We start from the raw sequence: 22,581 nt of genomic DNA, 5'->3' as shown, positions 1-22,581 counted from the left end.
TGTACACAGTTATTGCCACTTAAAGGTTATACAAGTTGAATTGGATCCACTGACAGATTCTTTTGAAAATGACTGTACCTATTTTCACTGTCACTAATAAGTGCATCCATCATACTGCATATTTCCACAACCCCACAATGAGGGTGGATTTGGTCAATCTTTTTTTTTTTTTTTTTTTTTTTTGAGACAGTCTTGCTCTGTTGCCCAGGCTAGAGTGCCATGGCATTGGCGTAGCTCACTGCAACCTCAAACTGCTGGACTCAAGCAATCCTCCTGCCTCAGCCTCCCAAGTAGCTGGGACTACAGGTGCACACTACCATGCCCAGCTAATTTTTTCTATATTTTAGTAGAGATGAGTTCTCACTCTCAAGATGAGCTCAGGCTCATCTTGAACTCTTGAGCTGAAGCGATCCTCCCACCTCGGCCTCCCAGAGTGCTAGGATTACAGGTGTGAGCTACCTCACCTGGACAGATTTGGTGAATCTTTTTTATCAATGCTAATTTGACAAGTTGAAAATGGCATTTCTGATTCATAAGATACTCTAATATATTTGTGATGTTTTTAAAAAGCTGTGAAATGAAATGGGGTAAAAATATTTGTGATAGCAATAAAACATCTTCCCAGAAATACACTTAAGAATATTCAGAACCTATTCTGAATCATCTCTAAAAAATATTATTGAGGGGTCACAAATACTTGACTAAGTGGAAACAAACAGTATTTTTTCAAAATGGAATAGAAAATCAGCATTTTGAAGATGCAAGTTCTTTCCAAATTAAACCATAAATTCACTGAAATGCCAATTAACAGAATGCAATGCCAGTCATATTTTGTTTTTGACACCTGGTAAAAAGCCATCTTCCTGCAGTTTACTCACAATGTTGTCTCATTGGTATCACCCCCATCAAGAACTCTGTCCACAATGTGCACCTTGGATACTGCTTGTACATTTGTTAAAGCTTCCTTCTAGGCTGACTCTGATGACAGTGATGAATTTTATTCTCCTCCTGTGACTATTTTGGTGAGCAGGAGACTCCTTAAGACTGATGTGTGTGACTGAAGTGCTACCTATGTATCACGCTTCCAGGTCTTTCCATCCTGTGTAGACTAGCCAACAACTGTCTACACCAGATCCTTCCGCAGCTCCTCCTGCCCATCTCTTTCACTAGGTTTTCACCCTGGGTTGGCCCTCAGTTGAATAGAAAGTTCTGAGTTCCAACTAGAAACCTCAACTTACATCTACTTAGGTTTCTCACTTAAATGCATTCTCTGGTGGTTTCGCAGACCTGAGCTATAACTGAAGCCTTTCCCACACTCCCCACACTTATAGGGCTTCTCTCCAGTGTGGACCCTCTGGTGGACATGAAGACAGGAGCTGCGGCCAAAGCCCTTCCCACACTGCTCACATCTATAGGGTTTCTCACCAGTGTGGACCCTCTGGTGACCTTGGAGATGTGAGCTCTGACTATAGCCCTTCCCACACACGTCACATCTATATGGTTTTTCACCAGTGTGTACCCTCTTGTGACTGAGGAGACCTGAGCCGTATCTGAAGCCTTTTCCACATTCGTAACATGTGTAGGGCTTCTCTCCTGTGTGCAACCGCTGGTGGGTGCGGAGGTTGGAGCCATAACTGAATCCCTTGCCACACTCATCACACGTATAGGGCTTCTTTCCCGTGTGGACACGCTGATGTTTGTGAAGGCTTGAGGTGCACCGAAAGCCCTTTTCACACTTTTGGCATTTGTAAGGTTTCTCACCCGTGTGGACTCTCTGGTGAATGAGAAGGCCTGAGCTATAACTGAAGCCTTTGCCACACTCAGCACATTTATAGGGTTTCTCGCCTGTGTGGACCCTCTGGTGGATGAGGAGGTCAGAGCTGTAAATGAAGCCCTTCCCACACACGTCACATATGTAGGGTCTCTCTCCTCTGTGGACCCTCTGGTGACTGTGAAGGTCTGAATTCCTCCGGAAGCCCTTCCCACACTCGCCACATTTATATGGTTTCTCTCCCGTGTGGACCCTCTGATGGACATGGAGGTCTGAGCTCCGGCCGAAGCCCTTCCCGCATTCGCATTTGTAGGGTTTCTCTCCCGTGTGCAGTCTCTGATGCATGAGCAGCCCTGAGCTGTAGCCGAAACTCTTACCACATATGTCACATTCATAGAGGCGCTGCCCCACGTGAACCCTCAGGTGAGCCTGAAGGTACGAGCTGTGACTGAAACCTTTACCACACTTGTCACACTGGTAGGGCCTCTCGCCCGTGTGCGTTTTCTGGTGACTGCTGAGGTGGGAGTTACAGCTGAATCCCTTTCCACACTCGCCGCAGCTATAGGGCTTTTCTCCTGGGTGGACGTGCTGATGCTTGTGCAGTGCTGACTTGGCGCAAAATCCTTTGCCGCACTCACTGCACGTGTAGGGCTTCTCCCCCGTATGTAGCCTCTGATGGACTTGAAGCACTGAACTGTAACTGAAGCCTTTCCCACACTCGCCACATTTATAAGGTTTCTCTCCAGTGTGAACCCTCTGGTGGACGAGCAGGTTTGAGCTCCGACCAAAGGCCTTCCCACACTCCTCACACTTATAGGGTCTCTTTCCTGTGTGCACCCCTTGATGAATAAGTAGAACTGATTTATACCTGAAGCCCTTCCCACAGACGTCGCATCTGTAGGGCATCTCTCCCTTAGGGACCCTGGGTTGGCTGTGAATGTGTTTGTTCTGCCTGAAGCCCCAACCGCACTCCAGACTTTTAGAGGATTTCTCTTCTGTGGCAATTCTTTGATGGCGGTCAAGGCAGGCACTATGCCTCAAGCCCTTCCCAAACTCATGTTTACAGAGTTTCTCTTTGAAGGCCATTCTTGGATAGGTGGGAAGGTTTGAATCATCCCTCAAGCCACATTCACTACTTTTAAAACCATTCTTTCCAGGGTTAGGGTGATGAGGTGTGGACTTCTTAACGCAGTCTTTTCTACATCTATCGCAATTACACGGCTCGTATCTTTCAGAGAATCTGTGGGCATCATAACAATGTGATAACCAGTGGAAGCTATAATCATCCCAATCACATTGATATACTGTATCTCCCAAGTAGAGTTTCTTACATCTTTCTTGAACATTCCACAGCTCATTCACAAAGGCTTTCATCCAAGAATCTTGAGTTGGGACTGATTTCACAGCTCTGCAGGATGGAAACTCTTGCTTTTCTACACTGATGGGCCCATCCCCTTGTAGAATGTCCACCAAATTCTCAGTTCGAAAACCCTGAGTAGATGCTCCTTGCCACACTTGATGGGGGGCAGCGTCTTCTAACTGGAAATCTTTCCTTTGAAGACTCATTTGACAATCTTGACTCCTAGTTAATTCACCAGCCACTTGTTCCCAGATTTTCCAGAATGAGAGCTCTCTGTGTGAAAGGAACCTCAATTCTTTTTCTTGAATATACTCCATATCTTTTCTATTCTGGTCTCCTACGGGGTTAAAGACAATTCAGAGAAGAGAACAAGACTGGCTCAGGGACAGCAGGCTTTCAGCCTTGGACCAATGATGGCCTAGAGAAAAATTTAGCTTTATATCTTAACTAGTAGGGCACTTATTTTTATATCTGATGATATAAAGGAAGAAGGTCCTATTAACAAACTTTGAAGCTAAATGCTAAAATGAGCCTACTAATAACAAACTATGTCTCATCCCGGAGTTGTCATGCAAAAAGAGAAATTCTGAACAGATTTCCTTCCTTCCCTTCCTCCCTTCCTTCCTCCCTCCCTCCCTCCCTCCCTCTCTCCCTCCCTCTCCCCCTCCCTCTCCCCCTCTCCCCTTCCTCCTTCTCTCTCCCCTTCCCCCTTCTCCCCTCCTTTCTTTTGAGACAGAGTCTCACTCTCTTGCCCAGGCTAGAGTGCCATGGCGTCAGCCTAGCTCACAGCAACGTCAAACTCCTGGGCTCAAGCGATCCTCCTGCCTCAGCCTCCCAAGTAGCTGGGACTACAGGCATGCGCCACCATGATCGGCTAAGTTTTTATATATATTTTTAGTTGGCCAATTAATTTCTTTCTATTTTTAGTAGAGACGGGGTCTTGCTCAGGCTGGTTTCGAATTCCTGACCTTGAGCTATCCTCCTGCCTAGACCTTCCAGAGTGTTAGGATTATAGGCGTGAGCCACCACGCTGGCCTCTGAACTATTTCTACAGATAAAATTCACTTTATAATAAGTTATTGCTAACAATAAAGATACCTAACAATATTCTAACACTAATGTGCCAATGTACACATATTTAATCCTCAGAATAACACTAATATAAGTGCCATTATCATCTTCTAGAAAATGAAACCAAGGCAGAGAGAAAGTGACCTAGTACATGATTGCCACCATTCTGTGAGGAAGTGGTGGATCTGGGATTTGAAAGCAGGAAGTCTGGTTTAGGGCCCACTTAGCCCTCTCTCTGCATTGCCTCCCAGGCATACTGTACTCCTCGGTACGTGTGAGCTGAACTTGGGGAGGGAACAAGGCACCAAATCCTCCCAAGTGCACCAGCTGTATGTCCATGTCTGCTGTGATCTGACTGAATAGGAACCCAAACAAAATTGTTAAGGCAAGAAGACATAAAAATCTGACTAATGCCCATTACTGGTTGCAAATGATAAAACTGTCATATTTATCCTATAGTCCAAGATGTCTTTAAAAATTTTCCATGATTTCTGATATTCTTCACTGGCTGTTTTTATCTTTTAGGGCCCAGGTAGTAAGCATCTGTTTATAACCAGGGACTTATAGAATACTGGAGTCAAGTGAGAAATTCATCTGAGGACTTTCAGTATTCTAGAACAGTCTCTCTGCCAATGGCCTGCCTTAGACTGCCTGGCTATTTCTATCGGAGGGAGGAATATCCAGAGAGCCCTTACTCAGTCTGGGTATACTATTCTCTGAAAGGCAGGAAGGAACTTCCTCTGAAAAGGAAAGTAGGAACTGAACAGCAGAAATGAAGTTGCAGAGAAGTCACCTCCCATGGTGCCTGCAGCATCCACAGCCTAGGGAGGGCAGGAATTCGGGTCTCTTGTGTGATAAGCTCAGCCCCTCACTGCCTGGCCAGGCTCTTATCTCCAAAGACTCTAGACCCCATGGCTCTCACCTGGATATGCATCTCGTGGAGTTTCTCCATCTGTCACCCAAGCTTCTTTGTCTTGTTCCAAATGGGATATCTTATCAGGTTGGAAAGGTGGTTGTCCTGAAAATGCAAGAAGATACAAGGCTGAGGCTCATTACTGACATGCAAAAAATCATCTGAAAATGCAGTCCTCATCCCGTGACCTGTAGGCCTTTGAAGAATAGACAAGGAGATGGTTAACCGCTGGCCAAATGAAACTGCTTTATAACAGTGCAATGGACTGAATGTGTCCTATGTTGAAATTGTAAACCCCAATGTGATGGTGTTAGGTGGTGGGTCTTTGGGAGGTAATTCTGTCATGAGAGTGGAACTCTCGGGCATGAGATTTGTGCCCTTATTAAAGAGACCCCAGAGAGCTCTCTTGCCCTTCTCTGCCATGTGAGTATGCAAAGAGAAGCCAGCAGTTTGCACCTCCAAAGATGGCCCTCAGCTGAACCTGACTATTCTAGCACCCTGACCTTGGACTTCAGCCTGCAGACTGTGAAAAATTTGTTGTTTATTTGCTACCTAGTCTATGACGATTTGTTATAGAAGTCAAGCTAAGACAACAGTTCTATATAAAAAGGACTTAAGCCATGTAAAAAACAAAAAAAAACCCACAAAAACAAAACAACAACAACAAAAAAAACATTTTCTCTCTGGAGAACAGGAGGAACACTCCAGTAAGTTGTTTCAATTACCCAGAAAGATTTCCCTCACCCACAGAGACCAGGTTCCTGAAGTTCTCCAGCATCACTTCTCGGTACAGCTTCCTCTGGGCAGGGTCCAGCAGCCCCAGCTCCTCCTCCGTGAAGACCACAGCCACGTCCTTGAAGGTCAATGGCTTCTACAATGGAAAGCACCATGAACACAGACATCGACTAGACCAAAGATAAATTTGGCATCACTAAGGAAAGCAGACAAGAAAGCAGGAAGATGTTCAGTTTGGCCAGTCAAATCCCGTCTTAGTGCTTGGTGCTGAAAATTTGAATTCTAACCAAAATTCTTCCACAGATATCTAAAGAGTCAAGCCAGGAACACTCCCATCCTTTGCATGCTGTGAGCGCTTCTGAGAGTATTTTCCCAGAAATGGAATGGTTGACTCACTGGGTCTGTACATTTTTCAATTTGAGTCTAACTTGTAGATTGCCGTCTCTTCTTAAAAGACTATGACAACTTAGAGTTGCAGGAATGCTGAATTTTAGAGTGCCCCTTTCTGTACACACTACAAAAATCATTTTCTCTGCCACAATGATTGTTCTTCACCACTCATCTACTCACCCCTCCATCAGCAACTGGGAAAATCCTGCCCCCACCCAATACCCTTTTTTTTTTGAGACAGAGTCTCACTTTGTTGCCCAGGCTAGAGTGAGTGCCCTGCCGTCAGCCTAGCTCACAGCAACATCAAACTCCTTGGCTCAAGCAATCCTCCTGCCTCAGCCTCCCAAGTAGCTGGGACTACAGGCATGCGCCACCATGCCCGGCTAATTTTTTCTACATATATTAGTTGGCCAATTAATTTCTTTCTATTTATAGTACAGATGGGGTCTCGCTCTTGCTCAGGCTGGTTTTGAACTCCTGACCTTGAGTGATCCGCCTTCTTAGGCCTCCCAGAGTGCTAGGATTACAGGCGTGAGCCACTGCGCCCTGCCTATGACAAGGTATTATAAGTTAAGAGTGAGCTGATTTTTTTCACTTACTAATAATTTGACTCTTTTATTAAAAAAACTTATTGATATATGTTCAAGAAGGAAGGCAAGGTGAATTTAGAAAGGTTTAGTGTGTACATGCCACCATGTTACTCATTCAAGACACGACGAGCACCTAGAAAACAAGGTTATGCAGCAGGAATTAGATAAGTGAAGAAGACGCAGCCCTGCCTTCATGGGGCAGTGCTGGCAGCCCCCATGACAACTCCTGGGTTCTAAGATTCACCAGGAGAACTCACAGGACTTGATGTGTAGTCACACTCATGGCTAGGGCTTAATACAGTGAAAGAAAATAAAGTGCAATCAGGAAAGGGAAAAGATAATGGGTTGACTTGCAAATGCATGATTGATTTCATAAATGATACTGTCATAACTGGCTATGTATCTTGAAGAAAATGCAGTTAAATGTCAACCTTATGCCATTTACAAAAATAAATTACAGCTAGATTAGACATTTTTATTGTGATGATTTAAGAGCCATTTTGTTGCCTTTTTAAATTAAGCTTAGGATGGGTGTGTGGCCTTTTGAAACTATGTATGAAGCTAGGTTTTCAAAAGATAACTAACAAAATCATTTCATTATATGAAAATTTTAAACTTCTTTATGGTCAAGCCACCATATAATGAGAAAAAATAATTGGAATACTTTTGATAGGTAAGGTAACAACCCTTCTATTAAAAGAGCTCCTAACAATGTGATAAGAATTAATGAGAAAATAGACACAAGCATTTCATAAGCCAATTCACAGATGAGAAAATACAAATACAGCCAATGAACATAGGAAAGGGTGCTTACTATGCAGGGAACTGCAAAGTAAAATGGGAAAGCTTTGCCATGCGCCCTCTGTCGGATCAGCAAAAATATTAAGTACTGATACATTCAAATACTCTGGCAATAATATATTAATATTAAAAGTTTAAAAAACAGATTGTATCCTGAGAGGTCGCTGCCTTGGGTCTGGTATCATTAAGTTGGCTTTAGTTTTTCTCTTTGTTGCTATGACTTCGTTTGGGTATGGAGTGCCACAAGACTTCGAGATATCCTGTAGTCTCCACTAGCTTCGTATCAAAATTAGAGTGCTGACAGTTGGCAGTTGGTAGGTACTCTCTGATGAGGTGTTTCTTGGACGTGGATGTCCTGTAACCAATGTGTGGCAGGACTTTTACATGTTTTTGTACCCTACATCTGACTGTGACGTCCAATATGAGATTTTAAAAGGGAAGATTATTTTTAGCTCTGTGCTAACATTTGTCTCAAAAACCATCGCCAGAGGGAGCATTCGTGTTTGTCAGGTGTGCTGTTGGGCAGGACAAACCATCAGAACCTGCCACTACATACATCGCCCCAAGGCAGTCCAAATGGCTGGCTTCTCCAGTTTACAAAGAGGACATTGTGGACATTTTAAAGTGCACAGAACCTCTTTTCATATTTTAAAACACACTTTTCTTCTCTATCTGTCAGTATTGATGAAGTCAAGGAAGTGCCTAACATTAGATTATTGTACATCCTATGCTTCATTTTCTCTTCAATGGGAAAGAGAAGTGGGCTATATAATGTGATATATGGAGCAACTACAGCTGCCTGAGGACTGAGAAACAATATGCCTAAGCTATAGCTATCTTCTGAGGATTTCAGAGTTCTTACTGATACCATGTGTTTTTAAATGTTTTTATTAACCTGCAATTTTAATAAAGTTAGATACTTCCCTTAGAGTCATTCTGAGAATTTTTAATTAGAATCAAATTCAATAAATACTTTTTATTCAGCTAATGGGAAAAAAATTTTTTTAAAAAAAGTTTATATTTGGTCTTCAATCCCATATCCTGGAATAAAACTCCTAAAATTCTTAGAATTGCCAAAGTGATGTCTTTTTGTATGCTAATGAGTTGACTGACAGCTGGCAGTCACGGTGACCAGAAAGAAAAAAAAAACAAAAGTATAGGGACAATAGATCGAGAAGTTACACCATTTATCCAAGAGGAGTTCCAGGAGGGCCGAGTGGATAAAACAATAGAAATAATCAACATCCAGGCACAGAGGGAATTAATTAATGCCCAAAGAGAACAGAGCAAGGGAAATAAAGTAGGAACCATGGAAATGACACATGGCTAAGTGTAAACACAACAGACCTTTCTGGAGGAAATGACTAGAATTCTGGGAAATGACTAGAATAAACCAGAAGGTGAATGGAGAAACCCATGATAACAAGTCCTGCACAAGATTTAATGCCAGAAGTAAATGAAGCAACTCATACAAAGTCCTCGGCATATTAATGAAGAATTTTAAGCCTATGCAATTTGCCATTTGAGCATAAAGGCAACTGACATTCAGAAACTCAGAGGACACTGCAGCCACAAGTCTTTGACAAAAGCAGTGTTTGATGAAATTAAGGCAACCAACACATAAATCCAGCAGGAAAGGTAAAAGGAGAGGTGGTGAATTCGTGACACAGGATTGACATTCAACTGCTCTACTCCACTGGGGGAATTGATGGTGACAAATCAGAAGGTAACAATGACAATAACCACAATACAGGAGAGGGTGACAAGTAAAAATGGGCTAATTTCTTCAGACCTTATAGCAGGAAGTCAATCAATAGTATTTTAAAATTAAAACATATAGTAAAAAACGTGACTCTAACTTTCAAAATTCTTTCATAATTTCTTTTCATTAGGGAAGGTTTTAGAAAATAATCTTTTATGTGGTGATAAAACATGTACTTAAAATTCTGCAACTGCTCTGATTTTTTTCAATTTAAAAGAAAATTTAAGTCAATATATATGTATATACTGAGAGAGCCTATTCTCATGTCCTACTATTTTCATCCACTTTATCTCACTTGATAGCAGCTTAGGATCTCGACAACCACAATTCAATTCAATGGATGAACATGGAATCCACCCTACTATCTTTTTTTTTTCCAGTTATGAACAGTGCTGCATTGACCATTTTTTGAACATTTGTTCTCATTTAAAATAAATTCTTGGAGTGGGATATGCTGGCCCAGAGGTATGCAGAACTTCCAGAAAGACTGAACGCCCTTGCAGTTATACGAATGTAACCATGTCTCCATACTCTAACAGTGAATGTTGATCTTTCAAATAAGAGAAAGGTCCTATATCAGAGAACAAGCCAGGCAGAGAAGAAAGATTCATTCTTTGGTGAGTCACCTCTTGGCATCATTTGGGCTCAGACCCCTACACGAAACTACTATTGGCAGGCAGCATGTAGAAAAGAGTTGCAGATTATGGAGGTGTCCATTTAAATCTGGGACTCACCACATTTATTCACGTATAAAACAGGATCAAACCATCCTTCTCACATAGCTATTTTGTGGATAATGGCAACGAAACATGTAATATACTTAGCCAACATATTTTTTTCCTTCCCTTTTACACCAAGGGAAGGAGATATGTTTACTCTCTGATGCCTGAGGTGATATTTCTTGAAAGAAAAATAAAACTCAACCCACCTGAAACGTGGTCTCATCTTCCACATCTTGGGGGAGGGCTGAGGCTTGAGAATGAGGAGCTGTAGGAGGAGAAGGAAGCTGTAAGGAGATGGTGCTGTTTGCATTTCCGGACTATCTGCTTTACAGCCTGGTTTCTTCTCTACCAAGGCAAGTCCTCGTTCACCCATCCTCTTTTCTTTCCATAACCAGCTTGGATTCTCCCTCCCCCACACCTTTCGTTCTCACCTCTCTCTGCGTGCTTTGAGGCCAGAGCCTCCATGGTCTCTTCTATGTTTTCTGTGAGCAGCAGCAATTTTATTCTTTTATCTTCTTAAGCTGGAGAAGAGGAAACCCAGGCCATCTTCATTCTTGGGACTCCAATCCCTGACAAGTATCAGATGGATACCTGAGGTCAGAGGCACATGCCTCTACCTTCGGTGTCTAGAGGCTTCTTGGTTTTCATGCTCTGGAGACCTGGAGGCTCAAGAGGGAACTTTGTCTGAGTCCTTTCTTCTGGGCCCCAAAGCTCATGGGCTATGCTATGGTTCACATCCTCTCGTTATACCATTCATTCAGTAGATTTCCAGACATTTAAAAATTAGCTGGGTGTGGTGGCACGTGCCTGTAGTCCCAGCTACTCAGGAGGCTGAGGCAGGAGTACTGCTTGAGCCCAGGAGTTCAACATTGCAATGAGCTATGATGACACCACTGCACTCTTCCCTGGGTGACAGAGTCAGACCCTGTCTCAAAAAAAAAAAAAAAGGAGGAAACAGTTATGCCACTGCACTCCAGCCTGGGTGAAAATGTGAGACTCTGTCTCAAAAACAAAAACAAAAACAAACACTGCTTGAGCCCAGGAGTTTGAGGTTGCAGTGAGCTATGATGATGCCACTGCACTCCAGCCTGGGTGTGAGACTCTGTCTCAAAAAAAAAAAAAATTTACTGAGTAGCTATGGGTATAGTCCTTGCTCTGGAGGGGCTCAGAATCCAGAGAGCAAGAATGTTGCAGACGGCCAAGGAGAGTCACAGAAGCACCTTTCAGGAGGGCCCAGCAGCTGACGTCTCACTGTGACATACAGGGCACTTCAGAAGGGTGGAGAGACCCCACACACATATGCACCCTGTAAAGAAAAACCTGGAGTGTAAAAGCTTTATTAATACAACCCTGTGGAGCCTGTGAAAAATAAAATATGTCCTCAAGGATCCTAAAAGTCAGGATATAGGTTAGCAACCATCTTTCAAATCAAAGAACCTATTTTGTGCCATGGCCCCCTTCGGTAATCTAATGATACCTCCACTTAGACTAATGTTTTAAATGCATAAAATACAATACACTGATTCTTTATAAAGGTAGTTATAGTAAAATGTAACCATATATGTATATACACACACACACACACATATATATATATATTTTTTTTTTTTGAGACAGAGTCTCACTCTGTTGCCTGGACTAGAGTGCCGTGATGTCAGCCTAGCTCACAGCAACCTCAAATTCCTGGGCTCATGCGATCCTCCTGCCTCAGCCTCCCAAGTAGCACGGGACTACGGGCATGTGCCACCATGCCCAGCTAATTTTTTTTCTGTTTTTAGTAAAGCTGCCACACTGAAATAATCATTCTGGGATCCAGCAACACTTTCTTTTGTTTTAATAGATGTAAAGGGTACAAGTTGAATTCTGTTACATGTATATATTCTATAGTGGTGAAGTCTGATCTTTTAGTGTACCCATCACCTGAACAGTGTACATTGTACTCCATAGAAATACTCTGTTTAAATTGCTGATTACCACCTGTCACATACCCTGGTAAGATCTCTAACTTATCAAAAGAATTGGCTGGGCGTGGTGGCTCCCGCCTGTAATCCTAGCACTCTAGGAGGCTGAGGTGGGAGGATTGCTCAAGGTCAGGAGTTCGAAACCAGCCTGAGCAAGAGCGAGACCATATCCACTATAAATAGAAAGAAATTAATTGGCCAACTAATATATATAGAAAAAATTAGCCAGGCATGGTGGCACATGCCTGTAGTCCCAGCTACTCAGGAGGCTGAGGCAGAAGGATCACTGGAGCGCAGGTTGCTGTGAGCTAGGCTGACACCACAATACTCTAGCCTGGGCAACAGAGCCAGACGCTGCCTTAAAAAAAAAAAAAGAATTGAGTTGTCTTCTGTTATTTTCCTCTCCACCTGGTATGGGTCTAGCAACTGGACACACTTAAGCCATTCCAGTAATAGGATGTGATGCACAGAGATGAGAACTCTTGGAATCAACTCAGAGCTCATCAGGAGGTAGTGCAAAGACACCAAGCACGAACTCCCTGCCTCCTCACCTTGCCTGACCGGTTTTCTCTTGAGATTCAAGCCTCAAGAGCAAGTTCAAACAAACAGATCAACATATTTGGGCAGTCCACTCTAAGATATACTGCCTGGATTTTACTGTTTCAGGACCTCAAATCGCCATCTTTCTTCCAACCATCTACACCAGACCTTTGCACAGCCCACTCTGATTGAGCACCTTTCTGTCTCACTCCCTTTGTGCACTGCCCCGCACTGGGGACTGATCTCTGAGGCTGTGTAGAATACAAGGGAACACACTGTCCTCCTACACGAAGGCCAAAGGGGAAGAGCAGAGGGCAGAATGGAAACAAGGCCTCCGCATAGGGCCACTGAAACTCAAACCTTCCACATCCTCTCGGACTGTGCTTTGCAAACTTTAGCCTGCTTAAAAATCACTTTAAGCAATTACGAAAATAGATGGCTGGACCCCAGCTCCACAGATTGTGATTCAGCAGCTCTGCAGTGGAGCCCAATTATCTGTGTTTCTGACAAGTTTCCGCATAATGCGAGCACAGTTGGTCCAGGGAACACATTTTGTGTAGCACTTGCTAAGTCACCTTAGCTTCCTCTGATTGGCTGATTTTTAGGGTTTCCAGAGGCTTCTAGTTTGTCCAAAATTTCCTTGTGGTTCTTCCTCATGTCCCTGACCCCTCTACAAGTCAGGACTGCCTCAAGATTCAGTCCATGAATTAATTCTTTTTTATTTTTTTTTTGAGACAGTCTCACTCTGTTGCCCAGGCTACAGTGCCCTGGCATCAGCCTAGCTCACAGCAACCTCAAACTCCTGGGCTCAAGCAATCCTTCTGCCTTAGCCTCCCAAGTAGCTGGGACTACAGGCATGTGCCACCATGCCCAGCCAATTTTTTCTATATATTTTTTAGTTGGCCACTTAATTTCTTTCCATTTATAGTAGACACAGGGTCTCACTCTTTCTCAGGCTAGTTTCAAACTCCTGACCTTGAGCGATCCCCGGCCTCCCAGAGTGCTAGGATTACAGGCCTGAGCCACCACACCCAGCCTATGAATTTCTTCTTTATCTAAACTCATTCCCTCCCTTGGTAAACACATCTGCCTCATGGCTTCAATAGCAGCTATACACTAATAATTCAACGCCAACTTAACATGCACAAAACCTAACTGCAGATTGGCCCTCCAGAGATACTTCTTTCCTTTCAAATGAGCAGGCCGAATATTCTGGAGTGATCCTTGATTTATCTCTTTCTCATACTCCACATCCAATTCATCAGCAAATAACCTTCATATTAGAAGCAGAATCGGACTAATTCTTACTGCCACTGTCCACCATCATCTTTTGCCAGAATTAATGTAATAGTCTCCTAACTGGTCAATCTGTTCCTACTCCTGGCCCCCTACGGTCTGTTTCTTACAACGCAGCCAGAATGATCTTTTTTTGTTTTGAGACAGTCTCACTCTGTTACCCTGGCTAAAGTGGCATGGCGTCAGCCTCGCTCACAGCAAGCTCAAACTCCTGGGCTCAAGCGATCCTTCTGCTTCAGCCTCCAGTAGATGGGACTACGGGCATGTACTACCATGTCTGGCTAATTTTTTCTATATATTTTTAGTTGTCCAATTAATTTCTTTCTATTTTTAGTAGAGACGGGACCTCGCTTTTGCTCAGGCTGGTTTTGAACTCCTGACCTTGAGCAATCCTCCCGCCTCGGCCTCCCAGAGTGCTAGAATTACAGGTGCGAGCCACTGCACTGGCCCTTTTTAAAATATAAAATGTGTCACTCCTCTGGCCAAAACCTTCACTTCACTCAAAACCATTCACCAAAGTCCTTTCAACTGAAAGACTTTACACTATCTGGCCTCCCAATACCTAATTTCCAATTTATCCTTCTTTCTCATTGTTCGGCCCCTCTGGCCACCTTACTATTCTCCAGCTAGACCAGTCCTGCACCCTCCTCAGTGCCTTCATTGTTGTTCCCTTGGCCTGGAACTCATCATTTTCACAGTGAAATTCATCCCTGATTATTCTATGGGAATTGCAAGCCTGAACTCCCCAAACCCCTTCTCTACTTCATTTTTCTCCCTGAAACTTACCATCTGACCCCCCATCTATTTCTCTTATTTACTGTCTGCACATACTAGAGCGTGAGCTCCGTGAGGGCAGCTGGGACTGTCCTGAATTCAGCCTGCTGATACCTGCCATCCTGGGTTCTTTTGATACTGGCTTTAGAGTAGAAGGGATTTTGTTCTCCAGTTCACTCATTTAGTAAACGAGGTGTGAAAAACTATACTGGATTTCTGGGGATACAGTGGTGAGCAGGGCGGACATTTGCTTGTGTTGATGCAGCTAACAGGCTAGTTGGGAAGACAGTCTACGTACACGGAAATTGTACTTTGTCACGTGCTCAGGATACAGAGAAAGATACATTTCTTTTTTTTTTTTTTTTTTTTTGAGACAGAGTCTCCCTTTGTTGCCCAGGCTAGAGTGAGTGCCACGGCATCAGCCTAGCTCACAGCAACCTCAAACTCCTGGGCTCAAGCGATCCTCCTGCCTCAGCCTCCCGAGTGGCATGCGCCACCATGCCCGGCTAATTTTTTCTATATATATTAGTTGGCCAATTAATGTCTTTCTATTTAGAGTAGAGATGGGGTCTCGCTCTTGCTCAGGCTGGTTTCGAACTCCTGACCTCGAGCGATCCTCCCGCCTCAGCCTCCCAGAGTGCTAGGATTACAGGCGTGAGCCACTGCGCCCAGCTAGAAAGATACATTTCTTGACTGTGTGGAGCTCCCACTGGTGGGGAGAAAGAGAAATAATTTGGGACGAGGGCAATGGGATAAAGAGATGATGGAAATAAGAGATCTTGTAAAGGTAGAAATAACAAGACTATAAGAACAATTACGTGTGGGGATGAAAAGGAAGAGAGATCAAATGAGTGTGGGGTTGAAGTTTGAGGAAAACAGGTAAATTATATTAATATAGCAAAAGAAGGATGAGGGTTTTGCAAGTTGCACTTTTTGTCTCAAAAATGCAGTTGTCAAGACTTAAGTTCAAACACTGGTTCAGCCAAATTGTAATTGTAGCAACACTAGAAGAATGACTTCAACTTCTGAATGAATCTGTTCTTCTGTTAAATAAAGATAATAATCCTTACTTACACAGTTAAAAGAATTAAGTCTTTCTCTCTTTCACACACATACACTATGTAAATAAAGCTCACATCCCAATACTTGGCACACAGAAAATCCTCAATATATTACCATTGCTGTTGTTCATCCATCCCAGCACTAACCTAGGAATACATGAATTTACTCATTTAATAAATGGAAAAGGAATTTGTTCTTATGGTGCAAGTTGCTCAGCAAATTAAATAGAAATATATTGATTCATTCAAATATTTACTGATGGGCTACTACATGCCAGGCACTGTTCTAGGCATATGGTGGTGAAAGTCCTGGCATGAAACCTGCGATATAAAAAGCACTCGGTTAATGCCCAGCATCATAGTTATTGTAATAATTCCCACCCTGTAATTCTTCCCTAGCACAGTGTGAAAGGGTATCAGCCTGAGCGATTTACTGACTACACAATCCACTACTAGGAGCCAGGGAGAGAAAACACTAAAGATACTGTCAAATTCCTCAATCCTTAGAAGAAACCTGTTTATCAGAGAAGGCAGCTGTGGCAAAGGGGCCTAAATGGGCATTTGTGAAAACCACAGGATGAAGAATGAGGTCAGGAAAGCTGGCCTCCCTTTGGGAAGAGACAAGGCATTGCCACAAAACAACAGGAAGAAGCAGCAGCAAAGTTCTACTCACCTGAAGCTCTGCTGGCAAGAGATCAGGCTTCCTCTGCTATAAAGACCTCTTTGGGAAAGGAACAGTCCCACATAGGCAAAGCTGTGAAAGAAAAATCAGCCAAAGGATAGCATAATTTAATCACAATTCCCAACACACAGCAAGGGGAAATCTCTGACTGCCAACCTTCCTATACCCCTCCTGTAATCTGCCCCTAATACTTGCTTCAAAAGTCCTGTCTACAATTCTACTCTCACTGTAGCTTGCAGGAAACAATGAGCATCAAGACACAATCTCAAGATTTAAATTCAGAGCGGGCTGCGTAACACTGAAGGGCGGAATTCAACCTGTGTGTGTCTGGGATGCTGCTAAAAGCAGAGACAGCAACCATACAGCGAGCAACTCTCATGACTTGTATCGGCCTTAATAGTTTTCAAAGGAATACATTCACAACACGAGGAATCAACTTCTGCACCCCTTTACAGAAATGACTTCACAGACAGAAAACTCTGAAATTACTACACAAGTGGGCGGGCGGCTACCCTGAAAGAATTCTACAGATCGTGGATCTGCAACTGCCCAGACTGGAGTCGCCCAAATTGAGAGATGCTCATTTCAAAGCCAGATCTGCCAACCTGAGCCCCGCCCCCCCATCCTGACCCAGGACGCTGGGTGCATCTTGCTCCTCGAACCCCTCCTCCAGGCCGGGCTCGTCCAAATCCCCTGGCTCCGACCCTCAGCCACACGCCGCCCCTTCCCCCCCAGGCTTCAGAAAGCCGACCCTTATTGCTGTGGCCCGATTGATGACCCCTCCTCCCCCAAGGAGACCCACGTCTCTAGTATGCCTCACCGTGGTTTCAACTGCAGAGGTGCGCTGGACCGGAAACGGAAGTGTGCGAGTCGGCGGGTCCCAGACTACATTTCCCGGAACCCTCCGCGCCGCGGTCTTAGGTTCAGAGGTGCTGTAAGCCAATGTCGTCTGGAGTCCTGCCCACTGCCAGGCTGCGGCTGTGGGTACCCGCCACGTTCCTGCACTCGGCTATGGGGCATCGCTGCACCTTTCTTTAATAGTCTTTACTCGGAAGGCCAGAGGAACACTGTGACTCATGGGCCCTGTTCCTGTGTCTCAGGCTCAGGGATACATTTGGTTACTGACACCAAAAAAAAACAGTCGAGTATACTCAGCACTGATATTTGCGTCGTAGCAAATCTGACAGTATTCTCAGATATACACATTCATAATGCCATCACTGCAGGATATGAATATAAAGTATTACTGATGGTTTAGTGTAAATTACATTTAAGTGTTTATTTCAAAAGGAGTACATATTTGATATAAAAAAATATTAAATTCCAAAAACGAAATTAAAGTCTCCTATAATCCTAGCACCCACAAATAAGCATAATATCTTGGCTCATTTATTTCCTGATTTACATAAGTACATAAGCTTTTTTGAAAAAATCCTCTCCCCCTGAAAGGCATCATGTTTTGTGACCTCTTTTTCCCTCAGACTACATTGTATCATGGATAGCTTTCCACCTAACTAATGAAATCATTTTAGATAGTTGCCTAGGATTCTTTAATTTTTACTACCTTGTCCTCCAGTGAAGTTATACTCCCAATCTCTTATGAAACTAAAAATCATCATTTTAATTTTTCCCAATTTGGTAGACTAACATGCTGCCTTATTATTGATTGAATTTCTTTGCTCATGAAAATGTTGGATAGATGGTGATATATCAGTGGTGAGTGAATGTTTATATTCTTTGTCCACTTTCAGCTTTTATTTATCTTTAAATTCTTTCTGTATACTAATGGTATTGACTCTGTTGCATATGATGAATTTTTTCTAAGTTGGAACTTTTTTTTTTTTTGCAAGAGTTTTACTAGTCCTGGCTAGAGTGCTGTAGTGTCATCCTAGCTCACAGCAACCTCAAACTCCTAGGCTAAAGCAATCCTTCTGCCTCCTGAGTAGTTGGGACCTACAGGCATGCACCACCATGCCTAGCTAATTTTTTCTTTATATTTTAGTTGTCCAGCTAATTTCTTTCTGTTTTTTAGTAGAGATGAGGTTTTGCTCTTGCTCAGGCTAGTCTCAAACACTTGAGCTCAAACAATCCACCTGCCTCGGCCTCCCAGAGTGCTAGGATTATAGGTGTGAGCCACCGTGCCTGGCCTAAGTTGGAACTTTTATGAAGTAAATAAGTTGAAAAAAATTCTTTATCTGACCAAATTTATCAATCTTTTCATTTTGGATTCTATATTTATTCTAATAATTTTGAAGACTCTTCCTCCCCTGATTCCCAATAAGGGGGCATCTATATTCACATCTAGTGCTTTTACTGTTCTTTCTAATCTTTGTGTGATTTATTTCAGATGGTATGAAAGAGAGATCTAGTTTTCTTTTTCACCAAAGCGTTGTCAAGTTTTCTCAATGGTATTTACCATTCTTTCCCTACTGATATAAATGCCATCATAATCACTTACATTATTCTATATATTATTAATTAGGTATTTTATGGGATTATCTTTGCATGACAGAGATAACTTCTTCTGTGTCACCAAAAAACCGTTCACTTAGAGCAGGAACACATTTGTCTCTCTATCCTTATTGTATTTCAAAAATTTTATCCTGGAAATCCTAGGACTCATTTCCAAATAAACTTTTGGATTATTTTGACAAATTCTCAAAAATTATCAAAGCCACCCATTGCTTAGAATAATAACCCAGTCACAGAATCCAAATCCAAAACCTAGATGCATTTGGTCACAAACCCACCTTTCTTGAGCATGAACAGTTTTAGCTCCCAGCTCATGTCCTGCCATTTTTACAACTCTGTCTCTGATGCTATTGTTTTTCTCTTTGAAATGACCAACCTCTCCTTCACTTTTGAAATATTACCCAATATTTAAGGGGCCCAATTTGAATACCACTTCCTCTATGGAATCTTTATGATTTCTGCATCATAATTAAATGAACACATAACATCAGTCTCTGATTCAAGATAGAGTTTTATGTGACTATGGCAAATGTGATATATGATTCTTAGAATTTTATCATTTCCCTGGGAAATCAGTAAATTGGTTTTTCTTTATGTGCAAAACTAAGGACCAGTCTTTTTAAGACGTGGGCAGATGTATCTGTTCCAAGCCCAAGGTGAAGTCTCAGTTCCCATCCTTTCTCATGTGAACTGCAAAACGCTATGGGCAATCCCTGTGCCAACTGAATGTGCAAATGCTGTAAATTTTCACTCCTTGTCAGTTTGCCATTGTTAAAAAGCACACAGTATTATCAACTGTGCGGGTAATAAAGGAACCTATATTCATATACAGACAGTCCCTGACTCACATTGGTTAGACAGACTTACCATGAGTTTATCTGGAGTAGCTGTGTAAAGCAAAAAGGTGTAACTTTTAGATGGTTACAATTGATGTAGAACCATGGAAGAGAGATACCAGTTAATAACAACAATAAAATTTTGCTGAAAACTATTAAGAATGTACTGAGGGAAGGAGGGAGGAAGGGTGGAAGAGAGGGAGAGATGGGGAAGGAAGAAAACATTGGAGAAAACATTAAGTGGTACTAAAAACAAAAACTTAATTGGGTTTTCAAATGTAAACATTTGAAATAGAAGCTGAAAAGGAGAATTCTGACATATCTCAACTACAGTGGAGACTGGAAGGTTAAATAGAGGAAATATCTTCAGAGTAAAAATACAAAGATACGCTCATTATAACTAGAAATTATCAGTCCTGAAAAAGAGTTCCTGGAGACCTAAATCTTAAATGTGAAATATAGTACACTATATCAATAAAAGACAAAAAGCATATGATGATCTCAAAATACACACAAAAAAGTATTTGACAAAATCCAACACCCTTCATGATATAAACACCTTAAAAACTAGGAATAGAATGGAACTTTGTGAACTGATAAAGGCCTTCTACAAAACTCACAGCTAACAAAATGCTTAATAGTAAAATACTGAATATTTTCCCCCTGACATCAAGAACAGGACAAAGATGTCCACTCATGCCACTTCTATTCAAGATAGTACCAGAGTTTGTAGCCATAAAATAGGGCAATAATATGCAAGAAAAGCCATCCAGCTTGGAAAGGAAGAAGTGAAATGATTTATATTTTCAGAAGACATTACCCAGCAAAGAGAAACTCTTAAGAAACCCACTCAGACAAGGCATCTGGTGTTCATGGAAGGAAAGACTTAAAATTGCTAAGACAGCAATAATGCCCAAAGGGATCTATCTATACATTTGACATAATTCTTGTTGAAATCCTAGTTGGCAATTTTGCAGAAAGTAACAAACTGACCCCAAAATTCATATGAAATTTAGGACCCAGAATACCTAAAATGAAAGAGAAAAACAAAGTTGGAGGATTATTCCCTATTTTAAAAGATCCTGCAAGATGCAATAATCATGACCATGTGGTACTGGGATAAAGAAAGATACATACATGAAGGGAGTAAACAGTCCAGAAATAAGCTCCTGAATTTCTAATTAATTGATTTTCAAAGGGTGTGCTGATACAATTCAATGAGGGAAGGGAATAGTCTTTTAACAAATGGTGCTAAAGAATAAGGCTGGATGCTTTCTTCAGACCATACATGAAAAATTGACTCCAAATGGACAATAAATCTAAATGTAAGGGCTAAAAAAATAAAAATCTCAAAAGAAAATATAGAATGACTTAATGTTACAGAAAGGTTCTTAGATGCTTCACCAAAAGCAAAAAAGACAAAAGAAAAAATAGATTACAATTCTGCCTCATCAAACTGAAAACCTTTTGTGTTTCAAGAGAGAAAGGCCAACCACAAAATAAGAGAAAATATTTGGAAATCATATGTGATAGGGGACTTATTTTTAGAATACTTTAAAAATTCTTATAACTGAATAAAAAGAAAAATAGCCCAATTTCTTTAATAGGCAAAGGATTTGAAAACACATTTTTCCAAAGGTTTACAAATGGACAATAAGCACATTACATGATGCTCAGCATCATTAGCCATTAAGGAAATGAAACTAAAAACAAGGATACCAGTTCACACCCACTAGGATGGCCATAACCAAAAAACAATGATAGCGAACGCTGATGAGGATATAAAGAAGAAGGAACCTTAATATACTGCTGGTGGGAATGTCAAATGTTACAGCCACTTTGGAAAACACTCTGTTCCTCAAAATGTTAAATGTTGAGGTTCCATGTGAACCAGCAATTCTCCTCCTACGCATGTACCAGGAGAAAACATTTCCATATAAAATCTTGAACATAAGTGTTCATAGCAGCATTATTCATAAAAGCCAAAGAGGAAAAACATCTCAATGCCCATCAATGGATGAATGCATATATCAAAGGGGTATATTGATGCAATGGAATATCATACGGCCATAAAAGGAATGAAGCTGTTATACATGGTACAATGTTGATGAACCTTGAAAACATTACATCAAATATAAAGCCAATCATAAAAGTACACACAAGGTATAATCCCATTTATACAAAATGTCCAGAATAGGCAAATCTATAGAGTTGTTACCTATGGCTGAGGGTGGGATTAGGGGAGGGGATTTAAAACAGAATGAGGAAGCACTAATGTTCACAGGGCTTCTTTTTGGGGTAATAAAAACGTTATAAAATTGTGTTGATGGTTGTCACACTAAAATCGACTGAATTATTCACTCTAGATAGGTGAATTGTAGGGAGGGCATCAACATGGAACATGGGCAGACAAGAAAAGGGAGAAAGAAGGGGTAAAAATTTGAAATAGGGGGAGAAACAAAAATAGAAATAGTATGGACTGGGCACAGTAGCTAATGCCTGTAATCTTATCTCTTTGGGAGGCTGAGGCAGGAGGACTCTTTCAGACCAGGGGTTCAAGAGCAGCCCGGAGCCAGAAGCAAGACCTCATCTCTACACAAAAATTGAAAAATTAGCTGGGCATGGTGGTACACACCTGTAGTCCCAGCAACTCAGGAGGCTGAGGCAGGAAGATCACTTGTGCCCGGGAGTTTGAGGTTGCAAGGAGCTGTGATGAGGCCACTGCATTCTAGTTAGGTAGGTAGGGCAACAGAGTGAGACACTGTCTCCAAAAAAAGAAAAAAAGACAGTGAAGGAAAAATGATCATATTTATAAAGAAGGAATCTCAAACTGTCAGTGCCAGG

The 22,581-nt window shown here is 42.0% G+C and overlaps 2 protein-coding genes and 1 non-coding gene across 3 annotated transcripts in view; 1 reads left to right on the top strand and 2 right to left on the bottom strand.

The window, feature by feature from the left end:
* ZNF229 (zinc finger protein 229) lies at positions 1 to 11,033 on the bottom strand. Its single transcript, XM_012761340.2, has 5 exons — positions 10,547 to 11,033; positions 10,322 to 10,380; positions 5,860 to 5,986; positions 5,125 to 5,220; positions 1 to 3,468 (listed from the first exon to the last, which is right to left on the bottom strand). The coding sequence occupies exons 1-5, from the start codon at positions 10,578 to 10,580 to the stop codon at positions 1,241 to 1,243; spliced, it is 2,544 nt and encodes an 847-aa protein (XP_012616794.2). The 5' UTR covers positions 10,581 to 11,033; the 3' UTR covers positions 1 to 1,240.
* BCAM (basal cell adhesion molecule (Lutheran blood group)) overlaps positions 1 to 22,581 on the bottom strand; it is a 366,430-nt gene that overhangs the window by 243,817 nt on the left and 100,032 nt on the right. The gene's annotated exons all lie outside the window — the stretch shown is intronic.
* Positions 17,453 to 17,559, top strand: LOC142861503 (small nucleolar RNA SNORA5). Its single transcript, XR_012912728.1, has one exon. It is a non-coding gene; the product is annotated as a small nucleolar RNA SNORA5 (small nucleolar RNA).

The sequence above is a fragment of the Microcebus murinus genome, chromosome 16, assembly GCF_040939455.1.
Source record: "Microcebus murinus isolate Inina chromosome 16, M.murinus_Inina_mat1.0, whole genome shotgun sequence".
NCBI classification, from domain to species: domain Eukaryota; kingdom Metazoa; phylum Chordata; class Mammalia; order Primates; family Cheirogaleidae; genus Microcebus; species Microcebus murinus.
The sequence above is the reverse complement of the archived record's forward strand: the minus strand, read 5'-3'. Positions and strand labels throughout refer to the sequence as shown.

What these genes read in the sequence shown, in the direction of transcription:
- ZNF229 (XM_012761340.2), bottom strand. Translation starts at nt 10,580, where the DNA reads ATGGAGGCTCTGGCCTCAAAGCACGCAGAGAGAG. An exon ending in CTCAAAGCACGCAGAGAGAG is followed by an intron (nt 10,381 to 10,546) that starts GTGAGAACGAAA and finishes CTCCTCCTACAG; the next exon opens with CTCCTCATTCTCAAGCCTCA. An exon ending in TCCACGAGATGCATATCCAG is followed by an intron (nt 3,469 to 5,124) that starts GTGAGAGCCATG and finishes TTAACCCCGTAG; the next exon opens with GAGACCAGAATAGAAAAGAT.